The sequence below is a fragment of the Neophocaena asiaeorientalis genome, unplaced genomic scaffold (assembly GCF_003031525.2).
Source record: "Neophocaena asiaeorientalis asiaeorientalis breed wild unplaced genomic scaffold, Neophocaena_asiaeorientalis_V1.1 scaffold242, whole genome shotgun sequence".
Lineage (NCBI taxonomy): Eukaryota > Metazoa > Chordata > Mammalia > Artiodactyla > Phocoenidae > Neophocaena > Neophocaena asiaeorientalis.
The window spans coordinates 3,629,280-3,656,525 of NW_020172451.1; the positions used below are offsets into that span (position 1 = coordinate 3,629,280).

At 64.1% G+C, this 27,246-nt stretch overlaps 1 protein-coding gene across 11 annotated transcripts in view; it reads right to left on the reverse strand.

Annotated features, from left to right (window-relative positions):
• Positions 1-6,035: 6,035 nt before the first annotated feature.
• LOC112394695 (uncharacterized) overlaps positions 6,036-27,246 on the reverse strand; it is a 39,438-nt gene continuing 18,227 nt past the window's right edge. For 3 of the 11 annotated variants that reach the window (XM_024737583.1, XM_024737591.1, XM_024737593.1), the window contains 4 exons: positions 20,427-20,554; positions 18,130-18,201; positions 8,418-8,676; positions 6,036-8,268 (listed from right to left, as the gene is read on the reverse strand). In XM_024737583.1, the coding sequence (XP_024593351.1) occupies positions 8,149-8,268; positions 8,418-8,676; positions 18,130-18,201; positions 20,427-20,554 (579 nt within the window). In that variant the 3' untranslated portion in view covers positions 6,036-8,148. Of the gene's footprint in view, positions 8,295-8,417; positions 8,677-18,129; positions 18,202-20,426; positions 20,555-24,917; positions 25,105-27,246 lie in introns of all 11 variants that reach the window. The other 8 variants (XR_003002188.1, XM_024737590.1, XM_024737586.1 and 5 more) reach the window with 8 other exon arrangements.

Here is a 27,246-nt window from a genome sequence, read left to right on the forward strand (position 1 = left end):
CTGGCCTGCTTCCTTGGCTACAGGGAAGGGATTCCAGAACTCGGCTCTTCTCTGCACCTCCATTCCCCTCCCCCACCACAGGGAGGAAGACACCATGGGGGTGGTAGGACAGCTATCGACCCTGGAGTAGACAAACTGGTCGCCATTCCAGCTCTGCTCTGGCCTGCTCTGTGGCCTTGGGAGAGCCACTGTGTCTCTCCAAGGCTCAATGTCCACCTTTATGAAATGGGCTCAGGACAGCAGCCCCTCCCTGAGGACCAGAGACATCGCCCTGGCACATGGCGCCCCAGCGGGGGCTGACTCAAGATTATTTACACCAATGGCTAGAGCCCTCTGCTCCCCTCCCTGCAAAAGTCACCCCTTCCACAGAGTCCTGGTCGCCATGTAGACACACAGCAGCTGGGGCCATCTCTGCAACAGGCAGCCCAGGAGGCTACGGGAACCTTGGGGTCAGGGGCACTTTCTGTCAGTGTGGACGGTGAAGTTGGGCCCCCAAGCAGGAAGCCTGAAGGAAGGAGACAGCCTCAGACTCTGGAACAGCTGGGGCTATGGTGGGATTGGAGCCCCTTGAGCAGGCCAGGCCTGAAGGCCCTCCCCTCCTGGCCCATCTCAGTCCTCCAGCTGTCCAGGTCTGACACGTGTAACCTGGTGCCGCCCCCTCCCCTTCTAGAGAGAAACAGGCTGAGTTCGGCACCTCTGCCCTGCTGACGCGGGGACGCCCCCGGGTCCCCAGGCCCCCAGCCCACCCTGGCCCCTCAGGCCCTGCCTGATCCAGGAGGGACAGTATCAGGGAGATCCATCTCTGTGAAATGACGCTGATGGGCGTGAAGTCTGCCAGGCAGCCACGGGCCGCAACAAGAGCAAGACCCGGCCTTCTTCGCCTGGTGTCTGAGGCCTTCACTGCGGCCCCAGCTTCCCCTTCGGGCTCCTCTGCCTGGGCCACCCCCATCTCGGGGTTCCCAGACCCCCCAGTGCCCCATCCTCCCAGCTTGGGGACCATCTCCCTTCCTGCAGAAAGCCTGGCCTCGGGCCAGTGGGCGATACCTGGGGAGACAGATGTGGGTCTGAACCCCTGGCAGGGGGCCCTGGTCCTCATAGGTTTGCTGTGGGTGCGGCCACGAGGAGGGGGCGCTGATGGGGGGCAGAGATGCTGACAGCGAGCAGGAGGTTGCCTGCTGTGCCACCTGGGGCCATGGCAGGGGTACACCCGGAGCGTGGAGGAGCCGGCAGGGGGTGCGGGGTAAGTGCCGCTCGGTTATTAGTCTGCAGTTCAGTCCCCGCACACCAGAGGAGCAGGGAGCGCTCCTGGGGCCCTCTCCCCTGGGCTGACCTTGAACCCGAGGCTTCCGGCCCGGGCGGGGTCATCCCCTTCCACCGCCCTGGCTGCCGGCAGGGGTGGCGGCTCCGAGCTCACGGCCGCCTCTTCCCGCTGCCGCCACACGGTGTCGCTGTCGGGAAACGCAGAGTCCGATGGCAGGGGCCGCCCAGCTGGCCGTGGCCCAGGCCTCCCGCTGGCTGGCCAGGAAAGGGGGGACTAAGGGGGATGAGAGCAGGGCTGGGCCCAGGGCCAGTGAGGCTCCCAGGACGCGGAACTGAAGGAGGCGCTCAGCCTCTCAGGGCGGCAGGACAGTGGCCACGTTCGTAGGCGGGGCCCAGGCCGACTCGTGGGGTGGGAGTTGGGGGCACTCTGCCTTCCTGGGTGCTTCTTCCATAAAAGAGATTACAAAGCACGTTTTATGACCCGGTGGTGCAAAAACGAATATAATCCAAGCTAGTTTCATTATTATGGATGCTATATAGGACAAATTATTATATACATTCGCTACATATGTTGTATATTACATATAATATACAGTCAGTATTGTTGCTTTCATTTTGCCTTCAGACTTTGAAAGGAACTGGAGCGAAACTGCTTCATGGGCCCCTAATCGTATGTGGGTCTTGGCTCTGTGCCCACCGTGCTGATGGGCAGGCTGTGGATGCTGTCCCACCCTGAGACTGAGGGCCCCTGAGATGCTGGGCCTTGGCAACCTCACCCTAGTCCTGGCCCTGGGCGGCGGCCTGCTCACTCCGTGCCCACGAGGCCAGGCGGGCCCTGGCTCAGCCCCGGTCTGTAGGGTCTAGATGCTGGAGTGGCTCTGCCATCCCTCCCCAGGGGTCCAAGATCAGAGGTGGCCCTTGTGGACCTTAAGGGCCCACGGCCTATCAAAGGCCCTGCCTTGGACGCCCCAGAAGTTCCTCGAGTCACCTCCCAGGAGAAGCAGGGACACGCAGACCTCTCTCCTGCAGAACACCCGCGGCACCTCGGTGGCCCGTCTCAGCTGGGAGGGGGCCGAGGGGGCCCGGCTTCTGCAGGCTTGGGGACAGGGACCACCTCCAGGGTCTTGGTCCCTCGCTCACCCCATGGCCTTGAGCTGAGCTGCTCTCAAGTTGACTCATCCACATCTCTGACCATGGTCCTGGCCTGCCTGGGGAGCACACAGTGTGGGGGTGCCGAGCCCTCAGGGCCCCCCAGCCTGCTCTCCACCCTGCTCGCCTGCTGACCAGACCCAGGGCCCAAGCTGGGCCAGCAGCCACTCCCTGGCTAGGCGGCAGGCGTCACCAGGCGCCCAGCCTCGGGCCAGGGCTCCCCTCCTGTTCTCGCCTTCCCTCTCAGTGCCTCCCACACACCCCTCCGCCCCCCAACTGAGTTCTCTCAACCGCTATCTCCTGACATCCAACAGCCCCCTACGATGTAGGATGGGGAAATAGAGGCTTGGTGAGTAGAGCAACTGCCCCAGGCCGCTGCCCCCAAAGCTGGGCCTTTTCTGCCGCCTCGCAGGGCCCCGCAAACGAATTAGCTGCTTTGACCATACTGACTTCATCCAGTTTGTTCTGGGATGAAACTGCTTCCGCACGTCACTGGTGACCAGATGATGGGTAGCACCCTGCCCCCATGACCCTCGGGCCCACATCTGGGGTCCTGTTGGTCTCTAGGGTCGGCCAGTTGGTGGCAGAGGAGAGGCTGGAAGTTGGTTGGCTGGAAGGTGGAGAGGGTCACAGGGTGAACCAGGTGTCACCTCCTCCAGGAAGCCACTCCCTGACTGCAGAGCTGGGTCCAGGACTCCTCGGGGCTCTTCTAGACCCTGGGTGGCCCCCATCATGGCACTGACCATGACAGTGGCTGCTGTGTGTCCGGACTGCTCCCCACCGGGACACGAGCCCTGATTACAGGACCGAGCACTGTTGGAGTGCCAGAGGAAAGACTGAACTCGGGGTATAAACGGTCACGGTCAGCTCAGATAGACATAGGCTACCGTGGCCCAAGGCAGTGCTGAGCTGTGGGCATTCAGAGGAGAGGAGCTGTGCATGCAGAGCCATGATCAGCAGGAGGGGCACGGAGGGGTCCAGGTGAGGGTGTACACAGGTGTGAGGGCAGGTCCGCTCACAAGGGGGCCCAGTGCCCCCTCGTGCCCAGAAGAATGGCAGAGGGGCTGCTCCAAGGGGCTCTGAGGTCTGGCAGTGCGAGTGGGGATGGAGAGACCTGAGGCACAGAAATGATGTCCAGGGGACACAAGTGGCCAGATTCTGCCGCTGACTGACCACAGGGTGAAGAAGGGGAGGTAGACAGTGCCTGAGTTTGTCACCTGCCTTGGTCCCAGAGGATGATGGGGGAGGAGAAGATGGGGCACTCCACTGTGAAGGCCTCTTCTTTACGACTTACACAGCCAGCAAACTGCAAGCTGCAAACTTCTACACAGCCATCAAGACCCAGCTCAGATGGCCCCTGCTCTAGAAAGCTCTCTCTGCCCCTTGGGACCCCTGCTCTGGGTTCCCGTGGCCCCTGACCCATAGTGCAGCAGCAGCTCCTCAAGGCCAGGTGGGCCATGGATGGGTGTCGGGTTGGGGAGGGGGTGCTGGAGCTGGACTGCACAGGCGTGGCCATGCCGGGCTGGGTGGGCCAGACAGGAGGCTTGGGATGGGTGGGGGCTTGGGCAGAGATAGTGGCTTGGGGACAGTCATCCTGGTGGGAGGGCAGGACGGTCCCTCCAAAGCTTCAGGCTGCTGCACTCAGGGCTGAGAGGGTGCCCAGCTCAGCCCACCTCTCCTCCCTCCGGGACCCTGGCTGGATCAGGAGCCTCCTCTGGCCTCTGTCACAGGTCCCCGTCCCAGACCACTGCCTGGGACCTGGACCTGTCCGAGCCCTGTCTGTCCCCTCAGGCGCTGGGCACTTGGAGGCTGCAGTGGTGCCCCGTTCTGTGTACCCCGGGTCGTTGGCAAGAGCCAGCCTGGAGTTCTCTTCTGCAGGGGCTTGTGGGGCGACGGGGGGCCGCTCCAGCTGGGGCAGATGGCACCTCATTGCGCTCTGTGGGCACAGGGACGGGGATCGGACGCAGCCGTGGGAGCACCTCCCCCGGAGGGTGCTCTGGGCGCTGGGTCACACACGGACGGGTCTCCTCTGACACCCAGGCTGTGACTGTGGGGACAGGCTTCAGCAGCTACCAGCACGAGAGCCTAAGACCCCCGACAGAAACGTGAGTGAACACTTGGGATGGCAGTCAGCCCAGAATGGACACCCGAAATAAGGGCTACCCCGGACACTGGCCTAAGGGGGCTGGGCGTGGCAGATGGGAACTTCCGGGCCCCAGTCAAGCACTGGGTCTGGGGTGGCCTCGGGGACCGGGCCCTGGACTGTGTTCTGAGCTGCTGACTGGGGTCCGCGCCACCTGCAAGGGGGCCTGTGCGGGCCGAGTGACGCCTCTGGGGCCTGGGTCCCACAGCTGTGCTAAAGCGGGTGTGAGTGGGGTGCAGGCTGCGCAGGGGTCCGGGGTCCAGGACTGAATCCATCAGGAAGACCCGAAGGCTGTGGGGGCGGCAGACTAGGGTCCGGTGACCCCCAGTGGCCCAGAGGCAGCTCCCCAATGAGGCCACGCCCACACCGCCCACGGCAGCCGGCAGACGCCCCGCCCCTGGGCTCCCAGAACAAACAGGGGCGGACTCCAGATTCCCACGACAGCAACTTTTATTGAGATCTGAGTGTGCATAGGGCGGCCTCCCACCCGCCTGGCCTGGGCTCAGGCCCCCAAGTCATCTGCCGAGTCCCTGCAGAGCGCGGGGGCGGCCCTCCCGTGGGACGACGCTGGGCCCCTCGGGGAAGGCAGTAGGTTGTATAGTTATCTTCCGAGGGGGTAACATCACTGCCCTGAAACCACACAACCTACTACCTCACCCCGCCGGTGCCCGGGTTTGGGAGGGTCCGCCGTCCTGCCGCTGCCCCCGGCCCAGCCCCGGCCCCTCTTGGTGGTCTGCAGCCACCAGAGCCGAGCTGGAGGGCTGGGCAGGCGCAGGGGAGGAGGGACGTGCAGACGGCGCCTTGGTCCCCACGCTGGCCAGTCCACCTGCGCTTGCTGGGGGTGGAACGGGCTCGTGCCCACGAGGGCTGCCGTGGGCTCGAGGACATTCCTCTCACTCCCTGCCTGGGAGAGGGGAGCCCTGGCCTCTGTCCCTCCGCTGACCAGAGGCCTGACACTGAGCTGGGCAGGCTGTGGACTCGGGGGACGTGCTGATCGAGGCCGACCCCGTGGACTGCCCCGGGGTGCTGCACTGCAACGCCAGCCAAGCCTTAGCTGGCCTGGTCCTCCTCGGGCCCAAGGCTACTCCTGCCGGTGCCCAGTGCCGGCCACAGGGATGCATCTGAGGGCAAAGTCCAGGCTGGGGGCCGCCCAAGAGCCTGATGTGGGGCACGGGGATGTGGACGGGGGAGGGGTGGGCTGCCCAAACTGCTCGTCGGGTCCATCAGCTCTCAGCGCAGCGTGGGGAGAGGGAAAGGTCGACTCCGAGCCCTGCCCTCCTTTGACACTTCACACGGTACTGCGCTCAACCCTCATCTGCCCCCTTTCACAAATAAGGAAACTGAAGCCCAGAGAGGTCAAGGGACCCGCCCCAGGTCACACAGCAAGTGGAACCTAGGCCTGTCAGACTTACCACCCGGCAGCCACTGCGCCCACCCTGCTGAGGCTGCGTCCCCACCCCCCACCCTGCCCACCGCACCCCCCTCCAGCAGCCAGGGTCCTGGATGCTGTCCACTGTCGATATTACAGCCACTTCAGGAAAGACAGTAGATTGTATAGTTATCCCATAGCAGGGCAGAGCCCCAAACTATACAACCTACTACCTCACCCCAAAGGGCCGTCAGTCTCGGCGCCTGGAGGGACATCGTGGCTCCCAGAGGCATCTCCTGGAGGGGGAAGGAGGAGAGCATAAGGGGTATGGGAGTCAGGGTTGTGCTGGGGCGCTGAGGGCACGGGGACTGGCAGGCGGGTCAGTAGAGGGCCCGCATACCCTGGGAGCAGCCCCACAGGAGACAACCACCAACCAGGGAGGGAGAAGGAAAGAGGGAAGAGAGGGAGGGAGGGAAACGTGCGATGTGGCTTTTGGAAAAGCGCTACAGGTGATGGGATCACTCCCATCTGGGTAGAAGTGGATAGGAGTGACCATGGTGTCCCCAAGGGACTTCTCCTGCACTGGTGACACTGGGAGGAAGGCTGTCATCTGTTAGAGGCCAACCCATGTCCAAAAGGGGCTACGCATGCCCACCTGGCCCCCACCTCTGACAGCACTGCCCACCCCTGGCTCCCTGCTGCCCCAAGACACACCTCCACCCACTGGACAGGTGTGGACTCCCTCCCCGTGGGCTCTGGTTGGTCTGGTCCCACCATCCAGGGTGACCTGGGCTTTTCCCATCTCAAGAGAGGCTACAGAATATTCTTACTTTCCAAAAGGGAACCTGGCTCCCAGGAAAGGCTGGTCTGTGCCATTTGGTCTTCACAGGCCTGGTGAAGCTAGGATCACCGATGCCATTTCGTAGCGAGGAAGCTGAGGCTCGGATGGGTCGCAGGCAGGGGGCAGGGCTTGCCCTCGGGCTCTCCCCGGCGTGGCCTCGCCCACTACTGCAGAGGGGGCCTCATGCCCAGTCCCAATAAACAGGGCAGCTGCTGCTCCCTGAACCCTGAGGGGCACGAAATGGTCCCAGAACCTTCTGCTAGTGAAGAGGACACCAGGGCCCACACCTAGCGCGGGACACTGAGGTGCAGTCACCTGGGAGTTGGGCCAGCAACACCCCAACGCAGCCTGCCCCCCAAGACCTGGCTGGCCTGTGCTCACTGGCAACCCTGTCTTTCCTTGGGGCCCCAGAAGGAAATCTTCATGAGAGGGCCTCGAGGTCCCGTCTCCCGGCCTCCACTTGGACTCCTTGGCTGGTGGACAGGACCAGGGTGTCCCTAAGGACTCTCCAGGCAGAGCCAGCCAGCCTCTAGGACGGGGGGCGAGGAGAGGATGACCAAGGGCCTTCCTTAGACGCACCCCCATCCTGGCAACGATGTGTGGTCCAGGCAGGCAGCTTCTGGCTGTGTTTGTGGACGGGCAGCCTGGTGCAGCTGCCCCGTGGGGTGAGCGGCTGCCGTGAGCCTCATTGCTGGGGAGGCCGGGGACACGGCGCCCAGCCCAGGGTGCTGCCAAATGTCTCGGAGTGACCCTGAGGAGGCCCCTGAGCGCGGGCTCTGGCTCCCAACTTAGCCCCCGAGACCCCCAACGGCCTCAGGCTGCAGGGGCCACCTGGCTCCGACCGCTGGCCCTAGCAGGCTGAGGGCGGCACGGGGCAGGACAGCCCAGCAAGTGGAGCTGGCTGCGAAGCCTGGCCGGCCTCCCTGCCGTGCTTCTCCGACGCCTCTTCTGCCCTCGTGGGCCTGGACCTCCTCACTGAGAGGCGGGGCCCCTGCAGCAGCTGCTCCCAGGGGATCCGAGTGGCTGCCAGGCTGCCCGTAGTTAACACTGGGCTGGAACCCACGCTTGTGCCACTACTCAGACCTGCCTGCCCTCCCCCGGGCCGGGGCTTCAGCTCCAGAGCCCGCAGTGCTGACTCCACGAGGGACCCAGCCCAGCCCCGGGCTGGGCTCCACGGGGTAGGGAGAGGCAGGGAAAGAGAGGGGGGAGACTGACTGACACACACACACACACACACACACACACACACACACACACACACACACCCGGTCCTCCCTGGCTGTCAACACAAGCACCCCGACCCCCAGCCCAGCCTGGGAGAAGCAGATGTGACTGGTTCCCCTCATTCAGCCTTTCTGTTCCAGGCCAGACTCACCCGTGTGCGTCTCAGGTCGATATCAGCGGCCTGTGTATTAGGATCACAGCGGAGGGCTGGAGAAAAGGGGGCGACGGGCCCTCGCAGTGCACGGGGAGGCGGGGTCCGCGTTCCTCTTCCATGCAGACACCCTGCGGCAGACCACGGCTCCTTCAGCCTGAGGTCACAAGTGCATCGTGGGACACAGCTCTGACCACATCCCTCCCCACTACAAACTCCCCCATGACTCCCTACTTCCCAGAGAAAGGATGGTGGGAAGGGCGTGCAGCGCAGATGTCACCTGTGCTGTCCTGTGTCCTGTGACAGTCCTCTGGGCGTTCAGCAGGAGTGGCCGTGCACCCACACCGAGGCCAGGGGTGGGCCCGTCTCCTGCACGAGGGCCCAGGGCGAGGCCTCCTGTGGGCTCTGGCTGGGTTGGGAAGAGTGGGACAGCCGTGAGGTGCCCCCGCGAGCGGGGACGGCCCCGCCCTAACGCTCGGCTCACCATTGAGTAAGGCTGGCCTCGGACAGAAGCTCCCATCTCAGTGCCACTTCTTGACCTGTTTGGGGTTTAGAAGAAAGTCACAGGCGTCAGGTTTGGAAGAGCCGCATAGCCGCAGCTATGCCCCTCCAGCGGCCGCTCCGTGCCTCCTTCCTGGACTCGTCTGGCCGCCTGCTTCAGGTCCTGCATTTCAGCCCAGCCTGTCTCACCACGGCCTCTCGCCTGGGGACACACCCTGTGCAGAGGCCCGGAGAGAACGGCCTCTGTGGCTGCCTGTGCTGGACGATGCTGGGTCAGAGGTGAACAAGACCCAGGCCTCGTCCTTGCACGGCCAGGGCCGCCGGCGTTCCCGTGCTGGGTGGCCGGCGCCCCAGCAGGCTCACACCGACGCTCTGGGGCCTGGAGGGTGGGGCGCCCAGGGGAGAAGGGACGTGTGCCCACCTCCTGTGCACCTGGCACTTAGAGGGACCCGGGAGGAGGAGCCAGACCCCCCACTTCACAGCGGAGGCCCCCGACAGGCTGACGCTCCTGCCCCGGGGCGAGGCCTGGGACAGTCCCAAGAGCAGACGCCCCGGGGAAGGGGCACCCAGGACCCAGTCTCTGAGGCCTCAGCCAGGGCTCACTCAGTGAATTGCAACCCCACCTGGCTCCGGCCCATTCCGGCCAGGTGCCCTCCCGGGACCAGCACAAGGGAAGGGACACAGGTGTAACACGAGCACACAGCCGGCCTGCTGGCCAGCTGCAGAGCCTCAGGCTGAGCCCGAGACGCTGGACTTGGAGCCAGACCTACTTGGGTCTGTCCATCCCTGCCACGGGCCAACCACTGAGTCTCAGTGTTCCCAGCCACTAACAGGCACGGGAAGATTAGCCCATCTGGCTGCGGTGGTCCTGTCCTGGCCCCTCTCCCTCAGCGCTCCAGAGGCCAGACTGTCCATCACCAGGGCTCACGTCTCTGTGCTGCCGTGCCTCTGTGCCCCGCCCAGCCTGGCTCCTCTCACGTCCCCCTCCAGCCTCCCAGAGCAGGAAAATGCCCTGGGCAGCCCTCCCCCACCCTCCCCACCCGTCTGCCAGCCCCCTGCTCCCCGCACCTCTCGGCCCTTGCCCTGGCCTGTCCTGTGCCAGGAGGGACCGTCCCATTGTTCCTCTCCTTGCCATGAAGACCCTGTGCTCCCCACACACGTGCCTGTCTCTTACTGCCCATCGGGAGGGCAGTGGTGCCCAGACGAATCCTAGCTCTGCCCTGGTTCTGGGACTGGGCCTTGCACTCCTAGGCTCCAGGCCTCACGCCTGGACACCCAGACCCACGGCAGCCATGTAGCTGACGTGAGCGGTGCCCGTGAAGGTGCCCACGGACGGTGGGGACTTTCTCCCTCTATGAGGGCCAGGCGGGCTGCTACACATTCACAGCCTATCCAGGTGACCAGGCGGCAGATACCGTACCCCCGGCAGGGTCCCCTGAACTCTGGCTTTATCCACCAAGGCACAGCTCCCACACAAGCTGGCTCTTCCTTTAGCCAGCAACCCAGGTTTGGGGGGACGAAGGAGCCCTGACATTTCTGGGTCTGTGACCTGATCGTGGAGACATTTCTGAGCTGGGAAGTGGCCCCAATCCCACGTGCCAGGGGACGTGATTTGCTGGCCCTCCTGCCCCACGGTCCTAGAAGCGACCACGGGTCTCGGCCCAGGGAGGGACGGCAGAGACCTCCCTTCTTCCGGCGGGATGGCAGGGGTCTGAGAGCTCCAAAGGGACCCTTTCCAGTCAGCCTGGATGGGGCAGTGGCAGGAGCAGGCAATGCGGCGTGAAGAGGCTCCCTGAGCAGGGCTGTGGGGAGCGGGCAGTCGGCAGCCGCCCTGCCATCTGCCACCGCCGGCTCAGCCCCAGTCCCCAGTGTCTGCCTGTGGGCAGGGCGCCGGGCAGGCCCGGGCTGGGAGGAGCCAGGCCAGCCGGGGACAGGTGTGTGGGAGGCCTCAGTGGGCAGGTGGCCTTTTCAGGGCCAGGCGGATGTCTGGAGCGAGCGAGGCAGACAGACGGTGTCACCCTGCAGTCACCTCGGGCTTGGCTTGGGGCCACCGGGAGCCGGGACCCCCCCATGGCCGCCCCCCCACTGCTGCCCCGATTAGGTTTCTCCCCATAAAGCGGCCAGTGTGTCTGCTTGGCAAGCCGTGCCAACAATGGAGTCTGGGAAAAAAGGCACGGGGGTGGCATCCGGGGGCCGGGTCTCCGTGTGAACACGGCCCATAAAGTTAACGAGACGTGCGCACCGGGCAGAGGCCAGCTCGGGCCGGGCAGGGCCGGGCACACACTGAATGGGGCACCAAAACTCAGGAATCGAGACAAGTGTTCCAATACAAAATTTTTTAAAAATGCAAAAAGGCCCATGATGTAAGAATATCAAACTTAAATAAGGGCATAACGGATGGTTACTAACTCCTCCTTTGCCTCAGGTTCCAACAGCTCAGCTGAGCACGGGGCCCAGTGGCTTCATTGCCCCCAAGAGCGCCCCTCAGGGACAGAGGGGCAAAACTAGAACTGGAAGCCGGATTTCTGACCCCAGGCTCTTCCCATGGCCCTGCACACCTCTAGGCGGCGCAGGCCACGCAGGTGGGGAAGTGGTGCCTCCAGACAGGAACCCCTGCGCCAGCCCCCTGGGGTCCACCCCAGGCCTGCCTTCCTTCCCAGGGGCCCAAGGTGCTCTCTTGTTGGTTCCCTTCCTGCCCAGCCTCCCCGAGACAGACGCCCGTGTGCTCTGGGTCGGGGTCTCCCATCCCGGGAGTCTGTGCCCCGCCCCTGGCTCCCTGCTCTCCTGTCCCCAGAGAGCTCCAAGCTCATAGGTGGAAGGTGGCCAGGCATGGGAAATGTCCACTCCCCAGGGAAGGGGCCAGACACGTACCGGGGGCCGAGTGTCACTGCCCACAGGTGTGTGAGTCTGAAAGTCCACAGGAGTCCTAGCATCTAGGAAGCTGGGGGTCTGGTGCTGGCCGGGGAGGCCTGGATGGCCCAGGCAACGGGATCCAGCCCTGCTCTACAGACATACCTGCACCCATGGGGGCCACGGGCATGGGGTGGGGGTGGGGATAGGTGGTTCTGGGGGCTGCCAGGCCATAGTTCTGACCCCTGCTTTGGCCCCAGCCAGCAATGGGCCTCGGGCAAAGTTAATCAGCACCTCTGGCCTCCGCCGCTTCCTCTGTAAAGTAGGGCAAGGATGCCAGGGCTGTCGGGAGGAAGGTCCAGGTGCCTCTGCGCCAGGTGGGGGGAGGGGGGGATCACCAGGGGAAGCTGCTCTTCACCGCGGCAGGGTTTGCTCAGAGTCCAGAGGGAAGAGCCAGCAGGCAGAGCCCTTTCTGAGCCTGTGGGTGCCTCCATCTGGTGCTTAACCATTAGGCAACAGTTTTAACCTCAAAGGCGTGCATTCATCTGAAAGTATCCTCAGTTCAACCTGCATTCTGGGTCACGAGGCGAGGAGAGGGAGGGAGACAAGGGGAACCAAATGCAACCACGTCATTAAAAACGCCCGGTGTGAAACCGTGTTCTGGGGCAGCCCCACCTAGCAGCAGCCCCTCAGGAGGGCCCGTCTGCTGCGGGGCTCCCGGGCCCCCCGGGAGGCTCTGGGCCTGGCCTGGCATGTGGACCTGTGGCTCTGGTCTGGGCATTACACCATCCCGTCCTTGGCTGGGTTTCCCCGGGCCGGGACGGGGGAGCTGAGCAAATCCCACTTCATGGTGACGGAATGTTCTCTCCGGGAACTGCAAGAGGCGAGCCTGTCCGGGAAAAACCTGGGCCTCGTCCCGTGACTGTCCCAGCCTGGAAGGCTTGGCTGGGCCATAGGTGTCTGGGGAAGCCGCCCCGCCGCTCCTGAGGCCCTACTGTGCGCTCTTCTACACGTGTGCTGTCCAGCGAGAACCTGACCTTGGTCACCCAGAGAACACAGGGCAGAACTTGCCCTCAGTCCACCTGTCACGCCCCATACTGCCAGAGAAACCGGCACAGTCCCTGTGAAACCATGCGCTTTCCTCAAAACCCGATTCTTTACGCGGACGTTTCCGTGAACCTCCTCCAGAGAGCACACGGGCGGCCCTCGGAGGACCTTGTCGCGGGGCCCTGCCAGCGAGCGCTGGTGCTGGCGGCTCCCCGTCCACCTGCCACGGCCGCCGGGGCCCTGCCCTGGGCTGGCTCCTGGGGCAGTGGCGTCTCCTCTCGACCGCCCTCCAGGCCCTGCAGCCAGGACTCCTTGGACGCCCCGGGGCTGCTCCGCACGCCGCTTCCCCTGTGATCGCCGGGAGCTGTCGGGCGCGGCAGGAGGCAGAGGGCTCCGCGCTGACGGAGGCGACGGTGCTCCCGGCCTGGCCAGCGCTCTGGGGGCCTGAGGTCGCAGGGTCTGGCCTGCGAGGGCGTTGAGGCTCATCCCGCTCTGCGGCCCAGGCCCCAGGGGAAGCGCAGCTGCAGAGCGCCGCCGCCTCGCCTCGCTCCGCAGGGAGCTCGCCTCCCCCAGGAAGCCCCCGCCCCTGCTTCCTAAAGACAGGGGGCACTGGAAGCCCGACTGAACACCGGGAGCCCCGGAGCCCGGCCCGGAGCCCCGAGGCCCTCAGGCAGGAAAGGGGGTGAGAAGGCCGGCAGAGGCCCGGGGCTGCCTCCGTGCGCGGCGTGTCCAGGGGTCCACTCCCTCCGCCCCGTCATTTCTAGAACTGTCCACACTGGCCGCCAGGGACTCCCTCCGGGGTTGCGGCTTTCACAATGGCTCTCCTGGGGGTGGTCTGCAGCGGGGAGGTCTGGGGCGGCAGGGTCGGGGCTCCCAGACGCCTCACCGAGACGTCGGCGGGTGCCAAGCCCGGGGTGGCCACGGCCAAAGCCGCGCGGGGCCAGAGGGCAGCGGTCCCCTCCCTGCGCCGGGCCTCAGCCTTGCACACAAGAGGGCGGACGGCGCCAGGAAGACAAAGGCGGCGAGGCGGGCAGGGCGGCCTGGCAGGATGAGGAAGTCCACCTGGGAAGCAGCCCTGCCTGGAGGGCTGGGCCAGGGAGAGGCGCAGGGAGCACCCTCTTCAGAACCGTCCTCGCGCCCGAGGTGACAATCACCCCGCTGCCAGAAGCCCTGTCAGCCCTTCGGGGGGCTCCGGGCGGTCCCTGGGAAGGCTTATGTCCGAGACACCGGCCCTGATGCCCTCCTGACTGACGGGGTATGTGTCCTCACTGGCCTGAGGGCGGGGCAGCCTCGACCAGGTGGCCTGAGGCGCCGTCCTGTGTTCTGGGGCCGTCCCAGCACAGCCCACCCCATGGTCCAGGCCAGCACCTCCTTCCTGTCCAGTGCAGGGGGCACAGGGGCGGCTGCCGAGGGACACGGGGAAGACCCACCCCAGGGATGCAGGGCCAGGGCCCTCCCGACCCCCTGCAGCACCGGCCACTTCCCAAGCCTCAAGACTCCTGTCCTGCTTGCACGCCTCACACCCCCTCTGGGGAGCCCCCTCCGCACGGCCCCAGCAGACAGCATCTCACTCAGAACCCCAGATGTAAGGCGGAGACCAGAGGCAATGCTCTGGGTCCAGCCACGGCCATCCCTCCCGGCCTGTGCAGGGCGAAAACCCAGGATCGAGACCAATCCCACTTGAAAGACGGGTAGACAGGCCCAGGGGGTCGCCGTGCACTGACCCAGGCTGCGGGCAGCAGTGGGGCCCTCGAAAAGCAACCGTCAGCGGAGATGCTACTCACGCACCGGGGGGCACAGCCGGGCCTTGCGCTCTGACGGAGACGGGCAGGTCAGGAGCCGGTGCGGGGCCTGGGTCAAGGAACAAGACAGTGGAACTGGGGGGAGCCAGTGCCTTTTCTAAAGGGTGGGGGAGCCTTGGTGACTCAGCATGGCACTGAGCGCTGGAGCCACTGTCCCCCTCGCTTGTGTGACCACAGCTGTACTGACAACTCCCCAGGCATGAACCAAACAACCGTCCTCACCGAAGACCTCTCCCAGGAGTGGCTGCTCCTTGCGGGCTGCCCCACGGGGGTGGGGAGCTCAGTGGGGAAAAGCGAGCATCCCAGCCACAGGGCTCGGGGTTGGAATCCCTGTTGGCCCGATACTGCTGCAAATACACATAGTGGCACTTCCTGGGGCACACACTCCCCGTCGGAAACCGGGGAAGGGCAAACACGCTGTCCCCCGCAACGCTCCACGCACTGACCCAAGCCCATCGCACTGGGTAGCTCCGTCAGTCCTCGTTACAACCTGATCTGGGGGTGAGGGAATGAACACAGAGAGGCTAAGTTATTTCCCCACAGTCACACCGCCAGCACAGCCATCGTCGGCCTCCCTGGCGTTACAGGAATGAGGGAACGAAGACCCAGAGACGTCTCCACCTACCTGCCTGAGGTCACGCAGCTACCAGGAGAGAGCAGAGCCCCCTGTCCTGCGTAACCCCAGGGAGCCCCCACCTGAGACACTCAATTCCCCTTCCTCAGGGTGAACGGCCAAGGGCCTTCTGGCTCCCCCGTTCTCCCAGGCCAGCCAGGCTGAGCGGGCACCGTGTTCTTGGAGAAGGGCAGCTCAGAGCCGGGCCCCGGGGGACAGAGTGGGAGCCTGCTCTTTCCCCAGCCAGGGCTGGACACAGCTGAGCTTCTGGGGAACAAGGCCTCTGGCGGGGGAAACGTCTGAAGGCAAGTACCCAGCTCAGCTCAGGCCGGGGCAGGAAACCCAGGCTGCACGGGCAGCAGCCCCGGCGTCACTGGGTCTGAGGGCCTCTTGGCTTCATTCCAGCAGGGGACCCCTTATAAACCCTCTAGTCCACGCCGGGGGCCATCCCAGCCCTCCCCCAGCCCCCGCTCAGCCTGCCCCCCAGGGAGACGGCCTCTCAGGATGTGTGGCAGCCCCGACACCTCGGGGACGCCACGCATTCCCAGAGCCCGGAGGTGTTTCCACCTCCCCTGCTGGGCAGCTCGCTCCTGGCTCAGTGGCCCGGGGCTGGCCCTTGACCTCCCTGAGCCTCAGCCCCCATAGGAAAGTGGCACTGAAAGATGCCCGTTGGCAGGGCTGTCGTGAAGACTGACCTGCGTGGGAAGAGCGTGGGCTCGGGGCCCGGCCCACAGGACAGAAAGTGCTTCGCAAGAGCCAACCAAGCCAAGTCACCTGGTCCAGGTGTGGCTTTCAGGGTGGGCATCCCTGCCCCTGTCCTCCTCCCGTCCGGGGTCCACTGCACCCAGCCAGAGAGCACTGCTCAGCGCCAACAGCTAAGCCCTGAGCGGAAGCCGGCCTTTTGCGTTTTGTCAGTGTCTTCACCGGGACCAAAAAAGACCAAGTGCCAGGTATTTAGGGCCTTAATTTTTCTGTCTGGTTAAATAAAGGACGCTTGGATGTTTGATGTTAGAACAAACTCCTGCCCCTTAGGCTTGGAGGCCCCCTTTGTCCACGGGTGAAAGGATTAGGTACCACGTGTGCGTCTGCAGAGCAGATGGGGGTCACGTCTTGGCATCGCCGTGGGGCCCCTTCTCCAGGCTCTGGCTCTGCACACGGGGCCGTATTAGGCCCAGCAGGTACAGCTTCTGAACGTGGCTCTGCCATGGGGTGATGGGGGCCCACCGCCCAAGCCTTGATTTCCCGTGAACCCACATTCGCGCCAACTCCTAAAGAACGAACGGGGTAGCCTCTATCCCAGGAACCCAGGGCGTCAGGGAGGACAGGGACAATTCCCTTCAGAAAACTGGCCAGCACGGGGTGCTGACTGGGCACACGTGGCTCCCGTCTGCAGCCCAAAGTGGGTGAGGACCAGGGCTCCGGGGCAGGGAAAGAGGCCGGGGCGCCGCCCAGGCCCAGACCTCTTCCGTCCTGGGCCGAGTCCGGGCAGACTCACAGGAGAACAATTACGAGTCGGTGCAAAAACAACCCCCACCAAGTGAGTCACTGTCCCCCTAACCCTTCACTGCTCCCCCAGCCCAAGCCAGCAGCCCAAAGGGCTCGCCTGGCCCCCAAAGAACCTCCAGAACCCCAGACGAGGCCGCAGCTGGGCTGCTCCCAGCCCCCGAGCTCCCATTTCTGGGTGCACAGGATGGCCCCAGGCGGAACGAGGGTGTGCACACACGGAGGGGGCGGCCCTCCCCGCCAGCCCCGGGCACGCGCTCGTCCTCGCGGTGACCGGGCTGTGTGGTCGTCCTGGTGGTTCCTCAGGCGCTGGACGAGCACTGAGTGAGCCCCAGCTGTACGCACCGGCCCCATCTCCCATCCGTCGCACGGCATGTCCTGGACCTCGGCCGCTTCACACAGCCACCAGCGCCCTGTCCCGGGAGCCCTTCCCCACTCCTGGGGACGTGCCCTCGTGGCCTGCGTGTGTCCATCAGGGCCTGGGGCTCGGTCCCCGGTTCACACTCGGGTGCCCAAGCCTGTGTGAGGGATGCACCTCTCAGTGCCTACGTTTCATCTGGACCCAGGAGGCTGCCGCTGCCCGTGGGACGTTGAGGGGATCTCCCGGCGGGCGCCGAGAAAAGCACCTGCGCTAGACGGCCTTGAGCAAAGCCCGGAAGGCCCTGTCTTCCCAGACACAGCCGCGCGGTCAGTCTCTGCTGGGTCTCCTTTCTCCCTGTGCCCAGCCCTGCTCTCTGCCTCTGCTCTGTTCTTCCTTTCCCATGCTATACCCCCTCATGTCCCCCTTTCCCCTCTGTCCCTGATGTCCCCGGGGGGACCTCCCCCCTCCCTAACCGCGTCCCACCCCACCCTCGGGCACCGGCTGGCGCATGCCCTGCGTGCAGACACAAAAGCCCCGGGGCGGTGTCTGCGGAGTCTGGCGGGCAAGCTGGACCTGTAAACACATGAGACCCAGATGGCAGAGGGGTCCCGGGTCCTCTCCACACAGCCCTGGGAGGCAGGTCTGCCCCTGGCCATGGCAACAGAGGGGAGGGAGACGCCGCCAGTCTGGCCCCGACCCTCACGGCCCCACAGACTCCCCAGGAGGCTGCAAGCAGCCAAGTGGGCCTGACAGTCTGCACGGCGGGCTGGCGCTTGGGGGCGGGGCGGGGCGGGGGCGGGGGGCCCAGCAGACTCTGAGCACCGCAGCCCCATCAGGGCATGAGGCGGAGGGGCAGGCTGGGACCCCTCACCTGCCGAGCCCCTGAGCTCTGCCCGGTAGTCACTGGTCCCCAGCGCTTGGCCCAAGCCCTCCCACCACAAAGCCCTGTGATGGCTGCCTCCTTGCAAAGGGGGCTTCGTTCAACTTATGTGCAGGGGGAGCCGGGAAGACGTCACGGGTCCAGCTTCCTGGGGTGAGACCTGGGCGAGCCCCTCACTCCTTACTGACCCTGGTCCTTCGACCGCAGAAAGAGGCTGGTGGGAGGGCAGAGCCGCGGGGGGGGAGCGCCCGCAGCTGAGCCTGAGCAAATGTGCGAGAAGTACCCGCCCAGCGATCCTCCAGAGGCCGTGTGGGCGTGTGCGCACGGGCGTGTGTGCACGTGCGTGTGTCCTTTCAGGCGTGCCCAGCCCAGGGTGGCGTCTGGAGGGAGGGGGTGGGGAGCTCTGGTTTTCAACATTCGAAATGCTGCGCTGACCTGAGGGTGGCACGGTCGTCCAAGCTCCAGATGTCAGCCAGGGACCAGGGTGCCGGGAAGAAGGGGTGAGACCTGGGAGCAGAGAGAGGTGCTGGGTAAGTCTTGGGAAGGAGCCCCCGGGTGTGTGCAGGGTGCACGCCCTGCATCTGTACCCTGCTGGCTCTGGCCCACCCTGCCCTAAGACTCCACGAGGCCCAGCACAGCTCAGGGGTCACTCAGAGCCTCGCAGGGGGACGTTACCGGCCAGGAGACCATTGCATCAATGTGACTTTGTGCCCAAAACACTGGGGCTGAAACACCCTGGTTTTCTGGGGTCACCTTCTCCAAGGGGCAGCAGGTGTGACTGCAAGAATGTAGATCTGGGGGATGGAGAGACACAAGGTCAAAGTCAGGCTCAGACAGGGCTGGGGGTCCTCACTGCTGCTCTCTCAACCTAGGTTTCTAGGGTTTGGGAGAACTAAATGAAACAAGGTGTGAGATGCTCAGGATGATGGAGGGGTGCAGCTGTGCTGAGCATGAGGGAGCTCCCTCCCTCTCTTTGTGCCCGGCCTCACTGGGGCCCCTGGGGTAACCCTGAGTGTCTGCACCAGGCAGCTCTCTCTCAGCATCGCTGTGCTGAGACAGGACTCCCTAAACAGCACTTCCTGCAAGGGACAGTCTTTCCCTCTTTGCTTTGGCTGCTAGGAAGCTCAGAGCTGAACTGACAGAACTGGGAGGTACCTACATGACACGGATTCTCTAGGCCTACCTGCGATTTTCCCTTTGCCCCAGTTTCCTCGGCTGTTTATTTTTACCCTTCTGCATTGTCAACATTGCTCTAAGCCGCTTCACATATATATTTCTAATGTGGCATGACATAAACAAAAAAGAAAACAAATAACACCTTAGTTCCCACCCTGCCTATACGACCGGTGAGGGCCGTGTGCGTAGCAGGCTTCATCTCTGCAAGTGGTGGGCTGTGATTGGCCCCGAGCCAGACCCCCGCTTCTCAGCCAGGTTTGGTATCCCCTTCTGCTTTTGGTGTCTGGTATGGAGGCAGGGAGAAGTAGGGACACCCTTTTTGCAAATGAGAAAACAAAACCCCAGGCAGGGGCCATGGCTTCCCTACGATCACACGGCAGGGAAGGTGGGGTGAGGCTGGGGCCCGGCAGTCTGACCCTAGGCTGTGGCTCAGTCTTCTGCTACAGTGTGGTCATTCCCATGAGCCCTCAGATGCTGTCCCAGGAGACGCTTCGTAACACTGACAGAGAACCTCGGGGGTCTGGAATACCCCCAGGCAGGTGGGCACCCTGTCCCGGTGATGTGCAAACAGACCCACGACCACCCGTAGAGCTGCTAAGATCCTGAGGCCTCACAGTGGTCGCCTCTCCCTACTCTGCCACCTCTGTCAGCGTCCTCGCTAACAGGGCCACCTCCACGCCCTCCCCAAGCCTGTGAAATTGACCCGAAGCCACGTGGCCACAGCAGGCCTGGGTTCCTGGGCCACTGAAACCCTCCTGGCTGCCTCAGAGATGCTGCTAACAAAGCCCCCTGGCCACTTGGAGCAGAGGCTGCCGCAAGTCCCCATGCTGCACGGGGCAGGAGCTGGCTTTGCCTCGACCCACCCCTTCTTCTCACTCAGCACCCAGCACAATAAACCCAAAGTAACGAATAGATGAGGCCGGGCCCTGCTGAGCTCCGGCGAAGGAAGAGGAGGCCAGGCGAGCGCCACGTTGGGGAGTTTTCTGTCTTTCGGTGGGTTATAAACCCTGCTGCTTCTCAGGGGCAAAGGCTGTGTCCCACCCCCAGGCCCTCACCGAAGCCACGGGTGCTCTAGGCTGTCACCCCCGAACTCTGCTAGGAGGTATTCCTGCCTAAGTCTTACAGACGGGTAAACCGAGGCTCAGGGCACCAAAGAAGTCCACCCAGCTGGACAGCTTGTCAGAGGTGGGCTGGGGGCCGTGGGCACTGACAGCACAGAGCTGGTTCAGGGGAGTCTCTGTGCCAATGAACTGGGTGGGGCCTCCCTGATTCCATCTGCATCCAGGAGGCCAGCCGGCCAGTGCCGTAATCGGGCCACAGGGCAGGTGCGGGGCTTGGCGGGACCAGAGTGGACAGGGAATCCTTTGCTCTACTCCCTCGCTCTTGGTGCCGGAGTGGGATCTCTTCCACCTGCCGGGGGCCGGGCCGAGCCCGGCCCTCGGGAACTCTGGGCAGGGTGGGCTCGGCTGGCTGCAGGTTGGGGCCCGCGAGGAAGGGGCTGTTGCTGGGGTCTCCCAAGACCAGGTCCATGTTCCCCTCCTGGCCAGGCTGCTCACCTCCTGGGCTGCCTCACCACCCAGATGCAGGGCAAACACCATCCACCTGGCCGTGTGGTCCTGGAGCGTCTTTTGAAGGCCACGACAGGTGTGCACTTTCTCGGGGGTGCTCTGGGACCAGCCATGTTCTGCAAGAAATAAAGTGGCCAAGGCGTCAGCTCAGCAGGTCTGGTGGCTCACGGCCCGAGCACGGAGTGGGGGCTCAGTGCGGCCTCTCCCCACACCGCTCATTTACCCCCTCATGCCGCACCTGCAGATGGGCCCAGCCTGCTGCATGCTGCCGACGAGCTGCCTCGGCGCCCAGAGGTTAAGGGCCTTAGAGGCGAAGGACCGCAAAGAAAACCTCTTCTGACCGTCTGGTTGCCCCACTGCCACCCCTGGTGCTGGACTTACACTCAAACCCCGACCGCTGGCTGCCCTGCAGCCCAGCCACGCACAACCTCCAGCGTCTGCAGAGGAAGGGGGCTGGCGAGACTCGAGGCACCTGCTCCTGGCAGGCCGAGGTCGCCTCTTCATGGCACCCTTGCCCCCTTCACTCCGGCCCTGCCCTGGCACCCACCGTTCCCTGGGGCCAGAATGTTGGCCTGCCATCAAAGGCCTAATTCCTACCCATCCTTTAGGTCACCCCCCCAGGGGGGCCTCCTGGACCGGGAGCCATAGGTCAGCTCTAGCGGTAGGCTGGGGGTCCCTTGAAATCAGCTCACGGACGCTCGCACTCCCTGTCTCCCCACAGGCAGGTAGCTCCGCGGCAGGGACCACCTCTTAGGCAGCGGTGTGACCCTCAGGGCTAGCATGGTGCCCGGCACCCAGGAGGCATGGAAACGTCCCCATTCGCTCGTCGAACAATGCCCAATACCTAGGAACAGAAAGTGCAGACACGACTCTGGGTCTTTCCCGGATGAGCCAGTGAGGGCTTACCCTAGGACCGAGCAACCGTGCACACCAAGGCCCCGAAGGCTAAGCACAGGCCCAGAAGCCCTGCCCCGGGCTCCGGCCGCCGAAGGCACACAGGCTCTCCCAAAGCAGGGATGGCTCGTCCTCGGTGACAACAAAACAGCAAATCCAGACGGAGGTCTGAGCCTCCATGACCGGGAATTCTGCTGGGCCTCGGCTGGACTCACAGGAAAGTCAGGGCAGCTACCCAGGCCCCGCTCCTTTCTCAGGCCTCTGCCCCAGGCCCCGTGTGACGGGGTGGCCGGGAGGAAGGTGGGTCCGGGCGCCAAGGCCCCGGGAGCGTGCTGGTGACCCCATGCTCTCCTGCCTGCGCCCAGGCGCAGGTGTGCGGCTCCCACAGACGCCGGTCCTCTCAGGAGCGCGTCCCTGTCACCTGGGGACCGGGGCTGAGCTCCCTGCGGACGGGTGAGAGCTGCGCAGGCGCCGGGCAGGGAGCCGTCGGGCTGAGTCTCTTCAGGTACCGCCAGGCGGCTCAGCACCTCTGGGACACGCGTGGGACTCGTCAGGTGCTCAGAGGCTAGAGGGGACCTGCTGGCAACTTCCCAAGGATGTGCTCGAGCCCCCCCACCCCGGACGCTGGGTCGAGCTTGCAGCAAGACCCCACCTTCTGGAAACGGAGACGGGAACCTGGAAGCCCACTGCACCCTGTCTACACGCGGCGTGGCCTCAGGACCCCGAGTCACGCAGCTCTGGGTGCCTCCCACACACACGCTGCCCAGCGCCTCTCGCGGCCTCAGGTTCCCCGACTGTAGTACGGGGACCACCAGGTCTGCGGCCCAGAGCGTTGTGCAGGTTCCGAGAGAAGCTGGGGGCCAGGAGGTCAGCCCAGGCCTGGCTGCCACCACCGCACGGAGCCTGCACGGGCTTCTGGTGAGCACGTCACCATCCTGTTACGTTGGGGGGTGCACCTACCCCCCCCCCGCCACCCCATTAAGAAAGGATGGCCTTGAGGCCGCGCAGCCCTGCCTGGACGGCTGGACTCCCTCCCTGTCTCTCCCGACAGTGCGATGGGCTGAACGAATCCCCGCTGCCCGGTGAGGATCCCTCTGACGGCCCCTCCCGGGCGGCACCTGGGCTGGGGTAGCTCCAGTGATCTCACCTGGGCGATGGGGCAACAGCTCTGGGGCCCACCCAGGAGAGACCACAGACCAGGGACCCTCCAACAGCACGGGGGAGCCGATGGCACTCCCACCCACTCTCTTCCCTCTGGACGGCGAGCACAGCCCAGCTGGCGCTCAAGAGGGACACTACTGTGGGCGGCACGGTGAACCCCACAGGCCCAGCCGCAGAGGCCCCCCTTTTGCAGATAGCCTAGGTCGATATTCCTCTAGCTGACGCTGGCGTCAGAAATCAGGCTTCCAGGGCACAGGAGCTGCGGGACGGGAAACAGCAGAAGGCCACGCTCAGCAGAGGAGAGCAAGGGGAGGTGGATGCCGGCCGCTCCGCAGGCTGCCCCACGCCTGCTGCACGCACCCGGCGGGGACAGGGTTTCTATCCTGACGGGTGAGTGGAGCTCCGGCTGCAGGGGCAGGGGCGGCTCTGGGGCCCTGGCTGGACCTGAAAGTCACAGGAGCCACACGTGGCCATGGCTAGAAAACTCACCGGGACAGCCGGCCACGGGACCGTGCTGGGGCCAGGGAGCATCCCCCACGTCTGACCCCACGGCAGCGTTTACAGGATGCCCTCTCTCCGGGACACTCAGCGCCCCCGGATCCTTTCACCCACGTGCCCAACAGCAACCACGGAACCACCAGGCTGAGTGCCCTCTGGGCTCCCTGGTCTGGCACCTGGCACAAAGAGGCACCTGGCAACACCAGCGCCCTCGGCCTGCTCCCCACGCCTGCGTGCTCCCGTCGGACACGGCGCGTCACCTGCCCTCGGAGCCTCTGAAGCTCTCCTGGGAGTGCATCGCGCCCCCGAGGGGCGGCTTGAGCCTCCCAAGCCTGCCCTCTCTCGATGGGCCGGCCCACATCGTGTGCTGGAAGGGTGGCCAGGGGCCTCAGCCTGTCTCAGGGTCACTAGTGAACCCCGAACGGCAGCCCCCCATATTCCAGGATCTATGAGGCAGGTTGTGGGGGAGTGGGAGTGAGGGGGAGTCAGCCACACCTGCTGCCTGTTTGCTGTGTGGCTCCAGGCACAGGACTGCCCTCTCTGGCCCAGTTTCCTACCCTGTGATGTGGGACAGCCTGTCCACCTCGTAGGGCTGTGACATTACAGGTGACAAGAGTAAAAGTCCCAGACCCAAGGCTGGCTCGTAACAATGCTCCCTTCTCCCAGCCCCAGAATCACCCGGGTGCCGGCACTGCTTACAGCCCGTGCCCCACGATGTGGCCACCCGGATGGCAGCGCTGGCCCAGGCCATCTGGCCGTTCTTTGACCAGAGGCGGTTCTGTCCTCTGGAAGCTTCTGGCCCAGGGAGGCTGGCAGAGTCTGTTGGCACCAGCACCGGGCCCAGGAGGATGCCCCAGAGGCTGACCCCCACCTCACCCCGGCCCCTCCTTGCCCCTGCCCTGCGGAGCATTCCTGCGTCCATCTACAGCGTGGCTGGAGGCCGCTGGGTTCCCATCTCAGCTCTGTCCCGTGACCCTGGACAAGCCCCTTCACGTCTCTGAGCCTGTCTCCTCATCTGTAATAAAGGGACAGTGAGGTCACCTCCTCAGATTCACACGCGTGATTGGAGACAACGCACGTGCTGTGCCCACGCACAGCGGGGCTCAGCAGATGGTCACGTCCACTGCCGACCACCCCCCAGGGCACTTCCAGGACGTAAGACAAGTCATTGCACTCTGGTGCCTGGAGACATTTCTCCCTGCCTCTTGTCTGACAGCTGGCCAACTTGCCAGGGCTGGGGCCTGCGTGGACACAGCTGAGCACGGGCCTCGGGCAGGAGGCTCTGAGCCGCCAGCAGGAACTCTGATATCAGCCGAGCTTCAGGGCCCAGGCCCACGGCACACAGCCCACCCGCACCCCCAGAGGGCTCAGCCCTGCCTTGTCCACACTGGTCTTCAGCATTCAACTTGGCCTCTCTCAGAGGTCACACGTAGGAGAAACACCCTCCCTGCAAACACCAGCTGCTAACGAGTCGTGCAGAAACCACCCCTCAATGTATGTGCAGAGGTGCCGTGGGAAGCGCTGGGACCTGGCCCTGGGCAATGCTGTGCCAGGCCCCCAAGCCCTCGGAGGGGCCCGAGATGGGTCAGGAGGAGTCAGAAGTCGGCCAGCGAGCCTCTGGTCCACGTCCTCCAGCCTCCCTGAGCTGCCAGATGCACACACCAGGGGTAGGTCCCCAGCTCTGCCACTTCACTTGGGCCAAAATAGCTCCAGCAGGGACTTGGGGAGCCGACGGCTACCAGGGCAGGCAGTGCGGCCAGGGTGCAGGTGAGCTCAAGTCGACAGAGCCTCTAGTGGCAGACCTGCTAGCCCTGGGGAGGAGCCCACGAACAGGCCACAGAGAACCTTCCGGGCTGTGTGGTCTTCAGGAAACTGGCCTCTCTGAGCCTCAGTTTTGTATCTTAAAAAGGGGCCGTTTACACCTACCGCCTGAAGCTGACATCAGAGCAAATGAATGAACACGGAATTCCCAAGAGCTTGGCCAGCACACACAGTAGGTCCTCACAAAAGGCAACCGCCAACACCAGGGTGATCGCCAAGTCGGTTCCGGAAAAGCCAGCCATTGCCAGACGTACATCCGCTACATGGGGTCTGTCATGGACGAGGGCGGTGTCTGGAACAGCAAAATAACGGCCTGGCTCTAGCGTGACGACAAAACAGAGGTCCGCTTTCCCTACAGATTCGTTTCCAGGCATCAGACTCGGAACATCCCTAACGTGCGTCCAGATGTCCAGACGTAAGGACAGGCTCTGCCTCCCACCTCTTGGTGGGGGGGGGGGGACCCCGCATCAGAGCACCACCTCCCCCTAAGTGGCCTCTACTCCTTTTAAATGGCCAAAATGCACCAGGATGACGGTGCTGCCCTCACTGTGACCGCCTGTGCCCCGTGTTAACACCTCTCCTTTGGCGAAAACATGCAGTGAGAATCTGGGCGGGTCAGTTTCACTCTGGCCAGGTGGTTAGTTTTGTAATTCAAATTTTGTTTTTCTGTTGCAAAAGGAATAGACGCTCATTAACATGACTCTGGAAAACTGAAAAAAGGAGAAAGAGGCAGCAACCCTTTTTTTTGCATTCTCTGGGACTCAACACATAGTAAAGCTCCCTCCTGGAGGGGCCTCTGCCCTTCTGGAAGCACTTCCACCCTGGGGTGCCCTTCTGAACAGCCACAGAACCTGCCACCATGTGACCTCCTCACAAGGCAGAGGATCCCAACTCAAAGCCCAGGAACACTCTCACACGCCCAAAGCAGCTACCCCATACCTGGCCCCTCCAAACCTCCCAGAGACCACCCAACGTTACAGGTGGAGGTCAAAGAGATGGTGCGGCAGGTGGGGAAACCGGCTCACAGCGGGGGAGAGACTGGCCCAAGATCTTGCAGCAGGCCGACGACAGAGCTGCGGGTGCTACCGAGGCCCCTGCACGCTGGTCAGTAGTGATCTCCCCAAGGTACACTTCTAAAAGGGCTGAACGGAAGTTGCTCCCGACCCTCCATAGCGGGACAAAGGTGCCAGGCCCCTGGGAGGGTGCTGGGCACCAACACGCTTGTTTACCACCAACCCGTAGGGGTGACCGACGGGAAGACGAGGGCTGCAGCGGGTCCCACCCAGGGGCTGCAGGCCCAGGGCTGACCTGGAAGAAACCAGCCACTGCCGGGGGCGGGGAGGTGAGAGGGCCCCACACTTTGTCATCACCCCCTGGAGGAAGGGGACCCCTGTTGAGCTGTGACAACGTAGGGGCAGGACCAGGCAGAATATCTGTGAGTTGGAAATATCTACTCTAACTAAACAGAATGTGCCAAGACGCACCGATGACATCTGATGGGCCGACGGACCCCTGCCTTTCACACCCAGTGATCTTCGGGGAAGAGGCCCACAAGCCCCATGGGCACCGCTACCAGCTGGTCTTCCCAGCTGGAACCCCCAGGAAGAAGCGTGGCTCCCCTTGGCCCCGCCTTACCCCCGCAGTCCACCCGCCCACAAGGGTGCAGAGCTTGGGCCTGTCCGTCCGGCGCCATCACACCCATTTGTGACAAGGTGTGGTTTCACAAGCCCCGGATTTGACCTAAAAGGGAATGTATCTGGTGAAGGCAGAAAAGTAAACTCTGTCCGCTTGTTTCTCCAAGCGCCTTGACCCCCTGGCCACAGTGGCGCACTTGATGGCTTACGTGCGGCCCGGAACTCAGGGAGCTGGTGCACAGCCTTCTCTTCTTCTGTTTCAATCTCTGGATTCTGTTCCCCAAGAGCCTGCCCTGTGCTGGGCTGGTGCTTTTGGCCTGTCCTTCTCAAGGCGCCCAGTCTCCCAGGGCAACGGGTCTGTAGGGCAGTGGGCATGTGGAGAGCAGGGAGGGCTTCCAGGAGGAGGTGATGCTGCGTCACAGTCTGGAGAGGTGGGGGATGGTGCCGTGGAAGGGGAGGGCAGGTTGCTGGGGGCCTCTCGAGTCCCATGAAGGGGAGGCTGGACTGCAGCCAGGAGCTGGAGGGGAGCCTGGGTGGGCAAGACAACGGGCACCGTCCGGCGGGTGGAGGAGGGCGTCGGCGAGATGCTGAAAGACAGCAGAACTGGAAGGACTCGGGACGGTCTGGGTGTGGCAGGGAGGGGACTTGAGGATGACTGGGCAGGTCAGAAGCTGTTGGGGACATCCCCCGGGAATTTTAGGAGGGAGGGGGGGGATGGGTGTGGTCACAGCAGAGGAAAGTCCCCAGCGGAAGCCACCCAAGGTCAGGCCCCAAACGGTGCACTGTCCAGGCAGCCTGCC